The sequence below is a fragment of the Macrotis lagotis genome, chromosome X, assembly GCF_037893015.1.
Source record: "Macrotis lagotis isolate mMagLag1 chromosome X, bilby.v1.9.chrom.fasta, whole genome shotgun sequence".
Classification (NCBI taxonomy): domain Eukaryota; kingdom Metazoa; phylum Chordata; class Mammalia; order Peramelemorphia; family Peramelidae; genus Macrotis; species Macrotis lagotis.
The window spans coordinates 306,614,425-306,627,087 of record NC_133666.1 but is presented as its reverse complement, the minus strand read 5'-3'; the positions used below and the strand labels follow the sequence as shown (position 1 = coordinate 306,627,087).

At 38.0% G+C, this 12,663-nt stretch overlaps 1 protein-coding gene across 1 annotated transcript in view; it reads right to left on the bottom strand.

The window, feature by feature from the left end:
• Positions 1–1,205: 1,205 nt before the first annotated feature.
• ACAA2 (acetyl-CoA acyltransferase 2) overlaps positions 1,206–12,663 on the bottom strand; it is a 37,295-nt gene continuing 25,837 nt past the window's right edge. Inside the window, exons 8-10 of the mRNA XM_074207890.1 lie at positions 7,244–7,314; positions 6,301–6,455; positions 1,206–1,822 (exon numbers count right to left, since the gene is read on the bottom strand). Of these exons, the coding sequence (XP_074063991.1) occupies positions 1,738–1,822; positions 6,301–6,455; positions 7,244–7,314 (311 nt within the window). The 3' untranslated portion in view covers positions 1,206–1,737. The remainder of the gene's footprint in view (positions 1,823–6,300; positions 6,456–7,243; positions 7,315–12,663) is intronic.

The window sequence follows — 12,663 nt, the reverse complement described above, 5'->3', positions numbered from 1 at the left end:
ATTGGTAAACAATCATTTCCTATTTGATAAGAGATAACCAAATTTCACAAAGGGCCAAAAGAAAGTTAGTCATGAGACAATAAGAAAGCAGACCTCAAAAAGAACCAAAAAAAATCACCAGAATATAGTGTTTCCCAGTATCTAATTTGCATACAACTGATAAGAAGACTTATAAAATTATTCCAGAATCACCAAACAGTTTGGAAACCCAAATAGGGTTTCCCTACTGTCAACCTTAACTTCCTAGTTGTGGCTTGGCTGACACAATTGTTTTCTTATGTAAGATAGAGGTGAATAAATTTCACATAAGACACCCTGCTTTGGAGTAGCAGAACTGGTCAAGATCAGACCTCAGAGATTGATCTGAGAAGAATTCTAAGAGCTGTGACCAGAAAAGACTTCAAATTGCATCCAGGAATAGCTTTCAGAACCTACACTGCTCAGGAGAGCAAATTAGAGCAAAAAGACTTTGCACAGTCATCTACTACTGGAAGAATTGAGTGATAAAAGACAAGTTCTGTACCTTTGCTTTTCCTCAATTCTGCTTTCTTCCTGAGAGGTAGCAGGCTTCCTAAATGGGCATCCTTCAGAGCTAGACAAAGCTCCAAATATTCCAGGCTTAGTTCAATTTGCTGAAAGATCTTAACATTGCTTTGAAAACCCAAAAAGAGTACCTAATAGAGAAGCAGCAAGAAAGTGGGTAGACCCAGAAAAGGAATGCCCTTGCTCATCAATGAATTTTTGGGCAGATTCTCTCTGAAGGAGAAAAAGCATATAAATGGCTACAATCCAGAACTGAGTTGTCTTGGGCCCAAGTGTCATTATGCATATGTTTTCATGGTATGATTCTGTAAGGTTGTATCCACTATCGACTTATGGACACTAAATGCATCCTCAGTTTGTGAGATGTAATCTTATATAATTATTCTTTCTTTGCCCTGTGTTTCTGAATGAGTTAATGATTTCAACTTGGCTGATTGGTTAAATGAGAACCCTGCCTATCACCAGCAACTACAGTTATTAAACAAGCTAAATACACTTTTAGATTTGGGCATATCACTTGATCTGTATAAGTCTATCTGTAAAATGAGTATAAAATATTATTATTTTATTATTAGCATTATTAGCATCACTTACTTCCTAAGGATTTAAGGAAAGCAATTTGTAAACAATGAAACACTATAAAATGAGTCATTTATGGTAACTTGAAATTGTAATGACTTTTTATTGACATTTTATAAAGATTTTTTCATGAAATTAGTACATAACAAACATAATTTCAAAAATGATCAATAAAGCCTTCTGATTGCAATGAACCAAGAAACACATCTTTTATGATAGGAGTGACATTAGAGAGTTAAGGCAACAACTGGTAAGATGGCCTTGCAATTAGGCGATAAGGCAGAAAGGTATATTTGGGCCTATTAAGGGAGGAGTTCTGTTTTTGCCAAATTCCTTTAGTTGAATTTTGGCTGAGAAATACACTTTATACTACTGGTGCTGAATCTGGAAAAGTAGTTTTGTTTTAGGATGGGCACACATACTGGATAAGTGGATTTCTTTGCCTTAGTGACCTCAGAATCCACATCTGTCATCACCCCTGGCCCCACGGTAAGTTTCTCTGGTAAAACAAGGTCAGTGTCAGAAATTTATATGAACACTATTATTTTTCTTTCATGCAAATTAGCAAATAAATGTTTACAGGTTAAGAACTCTAGTCGATGTATCCTTGGATTCTCAGGCTGTATTCTCAATGATAAGAGCGATACCTTGACCACCACCAATACAAGCTGATCCAACAGCATACTTCCCACCTCGCCGTCTAGAAGAGAAAGCAGGAGGTAACATTTACTTTATGAGATGTGAACATAAGTCTTCCAATTCCCATACTCTTCTAATGAACAAAGATTCAAATTTTGGGCTTTGATGGAATAAATGAGTCTAATGAAGTTTACACACATAAAAGAATGCATAATTTTAGAAATATTTTTCCTTGCTTCAATTAAGAATTACTCCACTTTAGAGTATGTATCATCAGATTCCAATTATGTTAGAGAGGAGTTCAGACTCTAGAAATCCTATTGAAGATGCTTCTCATATCTGAAATTGTTTAGGGAGATGGGGAAGGGAATAAGCATTTATAGAGAGTCTACTCTGTGTAGGTCATTGGGCTAAGCACTTTTGCAGAGATTATCTCATTTGATCCTTACAACAAGTGAAAGTAGGTGTTATTATCTTCATTTTACAGTGAAATAGACTGAGGCAAATAGAGCATAAATGACTTGTCCAAATCACATAGCTAGTAAGTGTCTGAGGTTGGATCTGAACTCAGATCTTTCTGATTACAGGCCTGATTCTCTATTTGGATGTTCCTCCATTGCCTTTGAAAATAGCTGAAAGAAATACTAAACCAGGAGTCATTTGACCTAAGTCCCAATCCTAACAATACCAAAGAGCCTGTCTTTTGAGACATTTTTTAATTTACAAAAAGGGGTGCCCTTTGTCCTGGGTGCTTCATAGGATAATTGTGAGCATCAAGTAAAATAATGTATGTAATGTAATATGTAATAATAATTCCGCTTGGTTCGACCAGTGAATAGCAGAGTGAGATCAAAGACTCCCTTATGATCCTCATGTTGTCATTTATGGTTTTTCTATCTGAATTCGATTTTATTGTTCCTGCAAAGCAACATGGTTCAGTGTCAGAGTGGAGGTGAGGAAGTCACAGGATCACAGATTTGAGAGCTAGAAGGGACTCTACAGACCATTTCATTTTACAGATGGAGGAAACTGACTCCAAGGGAGGTTTATTATCCTGGTAGGCTGTCCGCAGATAGGCAAGTCATAGTAATATTTGCTAGCAATTATATGGAGGCAGCTTGTGATGCAATGGCTAAAGCTCTGGGCCTGGAATCAGGAAGATCTGAGTTCAAATGTAGCCTCCAATTCTTATTCACTACATGACCCTAGATAAGCCATGTAACCCTCTTTTTCTCAGTTTCTTCATCTGTAAAATGAATTAGTGAGGAAATGATAAAAACCCCAGTATCTTTGCCAAGAAAACTTTTCAATGATTATATATATACAACTTTTACCAGACTGTTCACCTCTATGGGGAAGGGGGAGGGAAGGAGTGGTGGTAGAAATATGTGGAACTCATAAATTTGCAAATGGATGAATGTTGAAAAACTACTATTGCTTGTAATTGGAAAAATAAAATCAAATTTCAATTAAAAAAAAAGAAAACTCCAATGAAGAGTCAATCATAACTGAAGTAGCGATAACAACAACATTTCACTTAAGAGATTTACATAGGTTAATTCTTTTGATCTTTACAACAACCCTGAGAGGTAGATTGTATTGTTATCCTTATTTTTTATTTGAGGAAACTGAGGTAGTATAAAGTATATATTTCCTATCAGTCCCTTAGCAATCACTTCAATTCTTTTTTTTTTTAGGTTTTTGCAAGGCAAATGGGGTTAAGTGGCTTGCCCAAGGCCACACAGCTAGGTAATTATTAAGTGTCTGAGATCAGATTTGAACCCAGGTACTCCTGACTACAAGGCCGGTGCTTTATCCACTGCGCCACCTAGCTGTCCCAATCACTTCAATTCTTTAGCCTAAAAGACTGTAGTTTTCTTGGTTAATCCAAAAACATTTGGCACAGACCATAGAAACCACCCTAAACAAGTGGCTTGTCCAGCATGACAGGACCAGTAGGTCAGATTTGAATGTAGGTCTTCCTGACTCCAGGTCCAACTTTGATCATCTAGCTGCCTCTGGACAGCTAGCATCGGGAAAGATATGAAATGAGTTCTTCTGTTTCCATAGCTAGCAGCATGACTAGTGGTCAACAGGTATCTCTTAAGGGCTTAGTATATGCATCAGACACTGTGGTTTGTGCTGGGACCTATAAAAGACAAATCAATAGTCCCAGTCCTCAAGGCCCTTCATTTTAATGGGGGAAACAACCTTCAAATAATTATGTAATATTATATATAGAGAGAGAGAAATGGGGGGGGGAGATAGGAGGAGGACTGGGAAATTAGAGCTGAATTCTTGAAGGAAGTTAGGGAAATCAGGAGGTAGAAGTGAGGAAGAGGAGCATGCCAGGCAGAAGGGACTACTTTGAGTATTGTCATTAGAGGAGCAGCAAGAAGCCACAGTCAACAGATCATAGAAGTCTGAAGTTCCTGAACTTTTCATGAATCTTAGTTTACTCCTTTAGAAAATGAGGGATCAGATGAGATAGTTTCTCAACTTTTGGGGGGCTCATTGGCCCTAAGGACCCCACGGATTCTAAGTTGATAACTCCATGATTTCCTATGCTTTTCTGTTGTTGTTTGTCCTTCATTCTCAAAGAAGGCCATGACATCAGGGAGGCTGAAGCCATGACAAGCACATGAATTGGATTTCAATGAAAGGGATGCTGTGTGCTAAGTCACCTGCCTCACTTTCTCCTTCAGAGCCATCTGGGTCCAGTGGCCAGATATGAAGTCAGGATGACTGGAGATACCCTTGGATGCAATGAGAGATCTTGACCTTTTTAAATAAGGTCTTTCACAGGTCTCACTTTGACTGAGGCAATGCCTGCTCAGTGAGTAAGGCTAAGTAAGATGTGAGGCAAAGAACAGTCACTTTTATCTAGTCAAAAAAAAAAATTCATCCGGGAGAATCCTTTCTTCTTCATTTCTCCAGACTATGGTCTAGACTGTAGCTGAACAATGCTAACCTAAAATTGCCAGCTGGAGGAGCCTTTGTCTTAAAATATGGAAATGGTGCTAGCCCTCTCATGGTTTCAACATAGACTTGGAACAGAGAATAAGAGCTAAGCTTGGGAATGACTTTCTCTTTTGGTATTAGGCCACAGTGTTTTAGACATTAAAGCTCTTCATCCATTTGTTCTTTTATAATGCGTACTTTTCATATCATTCCCTTAGCAATCACTTCAGTTCTTTAGCCTAAAAGACTGTAGCTTTCTTGATTAATCCAAAAATCTTTGACACAGATCATGGAAACCATCCTAAAGCAGTCCTACAAAGGACCACATGCTTACTGTCCTCAGTGATCTCCATGGTGGTCTCTACAGAGGCTATGTGGTAAGGCAGATGGTGAGTCACATGGTGATGAGCCAGTTCTGATTAGAATGGTTCATAGATTTGGAGGAGTTATAATAACCATCAATGAGGCTTTGGATAATTCAAAGGAGGAAAGAATCTAAGGAGAAAGTATGATTACAATGGCAAGGACATTGACTCTGCAGTCAGAGGGCCAGGGTTTAAATCTCAAATCTGATGATTATGATCTATGTGACCTTTGGCAAGTTTACTTAATTTTCCTGGCCCTGTTTTCTCATTTGAAATTATTTGAATTTTTGAACTATTTGAAAAAATAAGGGGATAGGACAAGAAGGGAAAAGACTCTGAAGTCCCCCTAGATAAAAAGTAGAAAGAAAGGAACCATCTAATTCTGGAATCGGAAGACCTGGGTTCAATACTGTAAAGAAATACATTAGGATCATAGATTCATCTATCTCAAGGTAGAAGGTCATCTAGTCCAACTCCCTCATTTTAGAGATGAGGAAACTAAGGTTGGGGGGTGGTGGTGAAGTGACTTATCCAAAGTCAAACAGGGGGCGGCTAAGTAGCACAGTGGATAGAGCACCGGCCCTGGAGTCAGGAGTCCCTGAGTTCAAATACGGCCTCAGACACTTAATAATTACCTAGCTGTGTGGCCTTGGGCAAGCCACTTAACCCCATTGCCTTGCAAAAAACTTAAAAAAAAAAAGAAACCCCAAAGTCAAACAGGTTAGGATTTGAATCTAGGTCTTTTGATTCCTGAGTCAAAACTCTCCCATATATCACACTGTCTTCTAAAATGTGACCAGTTGGAATGGTGTTAGTCTAAACTAAATAATTTAAAAACAATGGGACAGAGGCAATCTCTGAAGAAAAAACAAAACAACTACAAAACACTCATTCTAGATTGTTTTTAAACTAGGTTAGATAGTCAAATCCCAATTCTGATGTTTATATTGGGTGAACTTGGCATATCAAGGACTATCATTGAGCCTCAGTTTCTCCAGCTGTCAAATGAAGGAGCTGGACCAGATTGTCCCTGAGGTCCCTCTAACTCTGATTTATGATCCTAAGTATGCAATAAAGCATGTAGATTATATTATGTACCTCCTAACTTGAATTTGGACTTGTGACATCTAACCAATTTGTGCTGCAAAGTTCAGAAAGACATGGCTGTTTGGAAATGCAATTAAGATTTAAATACATAAACTGTCACAAATACCTTAATTCATGAGTCAGGTGAGCAGTGATTCGTGCTCCAGAGGCTGCCAAAGGGTGGCCCAGGGCGATGGCTCCTCCATTCACATTGGTTTTACTTGGGTCAAGCTGCAAAGATTCTTCCACTGCTAGATACTGTGGAGCAAAAGCTTCATTCACCTTCAGGAGAGAGGATAAAACATTGGGTTAACTAGAATAATTCAGGTTTGTTAGAATAATCTGTTCAGTCATTTCAGTCATGCCCGACTCTTCATGCTTCTATTTGAGGTTTTCTTGACAAAGACAATTGGAGTGTTTTGCCATTTCCTGCCCGAGTTCATTTTATAGATGAGGAAAATGAGGCAAGCAGGATTAAGTGACTTGCCCAGAGTCATACATCTAGGAAGGATCTGAGGATGGATTTGAAGTCAGGGAAATGAGTCTCCCCAACTCCAGGTCTGACGTTCTGTCCAATACACCACCTAGACAAAGTTTTAATTCATAATTCTCTATCTCTTTTTATAGATTTTAAATTTACTCTTTCTATCTCAATTTGACTTTTAGGTGACTTTATAAAAAGTTTTCATATTTACACCCTATGTCTAGATATCAGGTTAGATCTTTGCTTTGGAGATGCTTCCCACCAAATGTTTCTTTTATAAGTCAGAATTTAACTAGTTCTACCACTGTTTCTTGACAGTGATTACAGTTTCTAGATTTTCTGACTATTGTTGCAAACAAAAAAGATCTGAGGATACACGAGCAGTCCATCATCAGGCCTGCTTTGAGCAGTATGAAAAGACTTTGGACACATTTTTAAAATGTTAGCAGTGCTACTTTTCAAACTCTAAAATACTATTTGTGTAAATATTGACTTTTATTATTACTATAGAATAAAGTCTAGGGAGAAAACCACTAGGCCAAGGTAATGGGTCCTTTATTCATATTGCAAAAGACAGAAGACTTACCTCGACCAAATCCATGTCTTTCAGGCTCAGTCCTGACTTTTTTAATGCTCCACTGATGGCAGGAACAGGACCTATAAGAATTTAGGAAAAAATATATAAATTTTTATATATATCTTTTTCCAGAAATATCTCTTTTTCCTAAACAGAGAAGCTTAGATCCTAATAGAATATTTTGTTATAATATGGACTGGACTAGATAACTTTAGGTCCCTTTCAACTAAGATTGTGTAACTGCTTTATCACCCCACATCCTTCAGCATACAATTAACGGAGTCAGTGAAATGGCAATCAAGCATTTTTAAAAGCAATTAAGACACTGTGCTAAGTTCTAGGAATATATATCAAGAAAAGCAAGAAAATAGTCCCTGTCCTTAGAGTCCACTGTGGAAGAAACCACATAAATAATAGATATATACCAGATGTAGACAGAGTAGATGATGTTAATCAGAAAAGTGAAGACTGTCCTGAGCAAGGTCATCTTCTACAAATTATAAGGTTTGAACTAAAGGAAATGAGGGTTGGGGGCTAGGAGGGAGGACATTTCAGGTATGAGGGACAGGCAAGTGGTAGGGGAAAAGAATTTATCCTCTTTTAAGAAACTGCAAGGAGGCCAATGTAACTGTATTGTAGAGTGTGTGGAGAGGAGAAAGGGGGAAAAACGCTGGAAAGGTAGCATGGGGATTCAAATGCTTTAAATTTGTGATCATGAAGAAATAGAAAACTTGACCTCAGTAGTAAGACTGTCTAGGATGTTTTCATCGCAATGCAGAACCAAAAATGAGAGGGCAAAAAGTAACTGAGGGTTCAATGCTCTTCATTTTGCTCAAGTAGAATATGATGTAGTTAATGTCATCCATTAACTATGCCTGTATCAAGTAAGGGCAAACCCAGTGTGTCAAAGACTTCAGCAATGTGTTCTCAGTCACACTTGGGCATAAGGAAGGTAACAGCAACAAAGGCAGCAGCATCTCTTAAAGTGAAAGTTAATGTTAGATGAACTACCACTGACTATGGGGGGGGGGGGAATGAGGTGATTTATGGACATGTTAGAAAGCCTGGAGAAACTTTAATGGGAATAAGCAATTATTAAGCTCCTACTAGGGGCTGGGCTTTGTACTTAATAAGCATTTTACCAATATTATTTCATTTGATATAACTGCTATTATTTGCCCATTTTATAATTTAGGAAGCTGAGGCAAAGGAAAGTTAAGTGACTTGCTCAGGATCAAAGAGTTTGTAGTAAGTGTCTGAGGCTGTATTTAAAATTAGGCCTTCCTGACCTCTAGCTCATAGTTCCATCCATTGAACCTTTTAACTATGTCTGTAAGACTTTAAACAAGATGGTCTACCTCCATGATCACTATTGTTGTTTGTCCTTTGTTTCTGAAGAGGACCAATGACATCATGGGTAACACATGGGTGGATTAAATTGTCAACTTCACTCTCCTTTCCAGGGTCACTTAAGTCCAATTAGGAATGGATGGAGATGTAGGCGATGTCTTTAGTGACTTAGATGTTTGACCAAGCTCTAGATACTCCACTAGTGTCTGCTTCAGTTACCTTCATGGCCTTTGTGAACAAATTATTCTCATTCACCCATTCTTCCAGAGAATGTCTTCAATGCTTGGAATAGACACTCCACTAAGTTCCCAAAGGTCTGAGGCCTGGCAGCTACCCTGAACCTAGTTTTGCTTGTCTACTGAGACAGTTTCCTGGGGCGTGACCACTCTGAATGCTGCAGCATCTTGGAACCACAGGTGAGAGTTGGGTAAAAGACAACAGGCTTGTTTCATTTCTCAGAAACAATTTTCATTAGACAGTTTTCCGAGTGTTGCCTGGGCTAGGTGCCTTAGGCACCAGAGGTGGATGGTCATCCCTGAAAATGACTGGGCAAGCCCTCCCACCAGTCCTGAAATACCCCTTACACATACTCTATAAATATCAATGACTACCTAACTGACTTCAAGGATTTAAGGTTTCAACAGCTATAGCTCTCAGTTACCCATGCAGCCACAATTCATAGCTTGGTCTATCCCCCTCTGAAGGATCTGGATTTTAGTGGAGGATCTGGATTGCTATGGTCAAAAATGCATCTCCTTCAAGTCAACACAATTCTCTGAACTGAGCACAGCTGGTCCTTTTTGATAACAAAATGCCTTGAAGCCTCTCCACCTGCCAGAGCCCAGCTCCACCCACATAAATGTTAAAAAGCCAACACCTCCACCCCACCAAAAGGAAGTATTAAAGAAGCACTTTGATAGAGGAAGAACATACAAAGGTCATATATTCTAAAGTTACATGGAGCAAGAATTCTATGACCTGGTCATGAGAAGAAAAAATAACTGAGGGTTAATTTACAAAAGAGGCCTCTTACATACATCGAAATATTTCTAGTAGCAGTTTTCCTGATAGCAAAGAACTGGCAATAAAGCAGATGCCCAAATAGTCATTAAACATCAAAAAATGAGTTTTACAGTTCAGTAGGAACTGTTAGCAAAGCATATTTCTTAGTTTGGAAATCCAATAAGTGAGATATAATATAGAGTAATGGTTCTTAAAGTGTGATCAACAGACCCTAGGATCCTTTGGTGAGTGGAGGGGGGAACAGGCAAGCAAGGTTAAAACTATGTTCATAATAATACTAAGACATTATTTGTCTTTTAAAATCCTCCTTTTTTCCAACTACATTTCTGGATTTTCTTCATATGCTTCACCCAGTAGATATGAGAAAACAGTCTCCTATTAAGTCAGAAACTAAAATGATTTACAAATTATGTAAAATTATGTAATCCTTCTTAAATTTTTTTTGTTTTAAAAAATCTAAAGATATCTGTTTATATGTAATAGGTTCATCATTAATTTTAATGAATTAATAAAATCCACACAAACAAAAGCTCTTTGGGGTCTTCAATAATGATTAAGAGTAAAAAGGACTCTGAAACCAAAAGGTTTGAGAACTGCTAGTATAGGACCCTTGAATTAAAAGCAAGATCACCATTTAATCTTGCCTTAGGTATTAACTACATCACTCTGCACAAGTCATTTAGCCTCAGTTTCTTCATCTGTAAAGTGAGGGGGTTGGATTTGATGGCCTCTAATAAATCCATTCTGTCTCTAAATCATGCTATGATTAAAAAATAAACATTGAAATTCTCAAGTTTGGTTGAAACCATGTTGTTCAGTCATTTCAGTTATGTCCAATTCTTTGTTGAACCCTTTGGAATTTTCTTGGCAAAGATAATGGCATAGTTTGCCATTTCCTTCTCTAGCTCATTTTAAAGTTGAAGAAACTGAAGAAAGCAGAGTTAGTTGATTTCCCCAGGGTCACACAGTTAATAAGTGTCTGAGGCCAGAATTGAACTCAAAAAGATGAATTTTCCTGACTACAGACCTGGTCCAGACCACCTAGCTGAAAACAACAGGCTTGTTTCATTTCTCAGAAAGAACTTTCCTTAGACAGTTTTCTGAAAGTTGCCTGGGTTAGTCTAGTAAATCATATTAACTTGATTCTCTTCCTCTGTTCAGGTAATGACTTGATAAAATATCCAATGAAAGATTCTAGGCTCATCTCAAAGCGTAGAATGGCATAATTCTTAAAATCAAGTAGAATCAACTACTTTGCAAAGTTGGCATGTTCAGTTATTAGTCAGTGTTCTAAACAAATAGTTAAGTTTAAAGTTTAAAATTTAATTTCAGCCATTTTCTATCAGTTTTTTTTCCAAGATAACGAATATGCTCACCTGCCTTAGAAGAGTATCCTGAAGAGAATTCAACCTTTTCTGGATGACTCAGGCTGATCATCATGAATGTTAATGACTGTATAATACTATAGGAAATCCTCAGAGATTGATGGTGTTTCGCAGCAGGACTGAGGACAGTCATTTGTATAATGAAATAATTGCTCTCCAGTTGAGAGGCAATCTGCACAATAAGTGCAAATTACAGTAGACTAAGGGTAGGAACTAAATCAGTAGACATGGGTTATGGTGAGCAGTTTGAGCTTTCAGAGGTATTACTAATTAATTTAAATATAAATATAAAATCTTTTATTAGGTATTCAAAGTTTTTCAAAACCTACTCCTTCCCTTCTTTTCAGTTTTCTTGCAACTTAACACATTCTTCATTTGATCTACATTCCAGAGACACTGGCCCCCTTTCTGTTCCATTTCCTGATTCTGAGTCTCCTGGATGGATGTTTCATGAAATGGGAAGTGCTTCTTTCTTATCTCTGCCTGCTGGCTTCCTGCAAGTCCTAGCTAAAATCTTATCTTCTACACTCTTCTACAGGAAGTCTCCCTCAATCCTTAATTCTAGTATCCTCCCTCTGATAATTATTTTCTCTTTATCCTTTATATAATTACAACTTTTTCAAACAGGGTTGTTTGTGTGAGCTCTTCCAGGACAGGGGCTGTTTTTTTGGCCTTATTTTGTCTCTCCTCCAGCACCTCGCTGTATTAAACATGTATTAACATGTTTATTTGACTACCTTTAAGCCTTTCAAATGTGTCCCTTTCAGCCCAGTTCTGGATCTTATCACCTCTCAACTGGATTATCACAACAGCCTCCTATTTGATCTCCTGCCTGAAACCTCTCCCTCCCTTTAATCCATTTTCCACACAGTCACAGAGTGATATGCTCAAGCAGAGAGAGGCATGGGTCTCCCCTGAACAGAAGCTCCCACCATCCCCTCTTACCTCTAGAAGCAAAAACAAATTTCTGTTTGGCATTTAAAGCCCTTCTGACACCCAGGAGTCTCACTTATCACACCATAATCTATATTCTAGCCAAAGTGGTTCATTCAGTCTTCTTTCTAGTCCTCCCACCAGTCACTCTTCTACCTCCATTTTTTGCCCAGGCTGCCCCTCTGGCTTGGCATGCTGTCCCTCCTCACCCCTGCATCTCAAGAATCCCTGTTTCCTTTGAAGTTCACTTCAACCATCCCTTTCTCCCTGAGATCTTTTGGCTTCTGCTTTCTGGTCAACAAATTACCTAGTATGTATTTTGTATTTACATGTTTATATTGAATTCACTTATACAAGGATCCATTGTTTCCCTAGATAGAATGGAAGTTCCTTGAAACAAGAATTATTTTATTTTTATCCCGTATACCTACCTAGCATGTTGCCAGACCAGGGACATGATGTCAACAAGTGCCTGGTGATTGGTTAATTATTCTGGACAATTGCAAGAACTGGGCATCTTGGGACCTATATAATGTGTGCACTATGATAACTGCAAACAAGATTCTTATACTATCTATCCTCAGTTTTCTTATCTGTAAAATAAATTGGAAGTACCTGGCAGAGCTCAGAAGTAACTGATTAACATATAACCTGTTTCTCTGCTTATTCTGCCTTAAAAAATGAATAATAATGATGCTAATAGCTAACATTTATATAAGGGCAGCAAGTTGACACAAT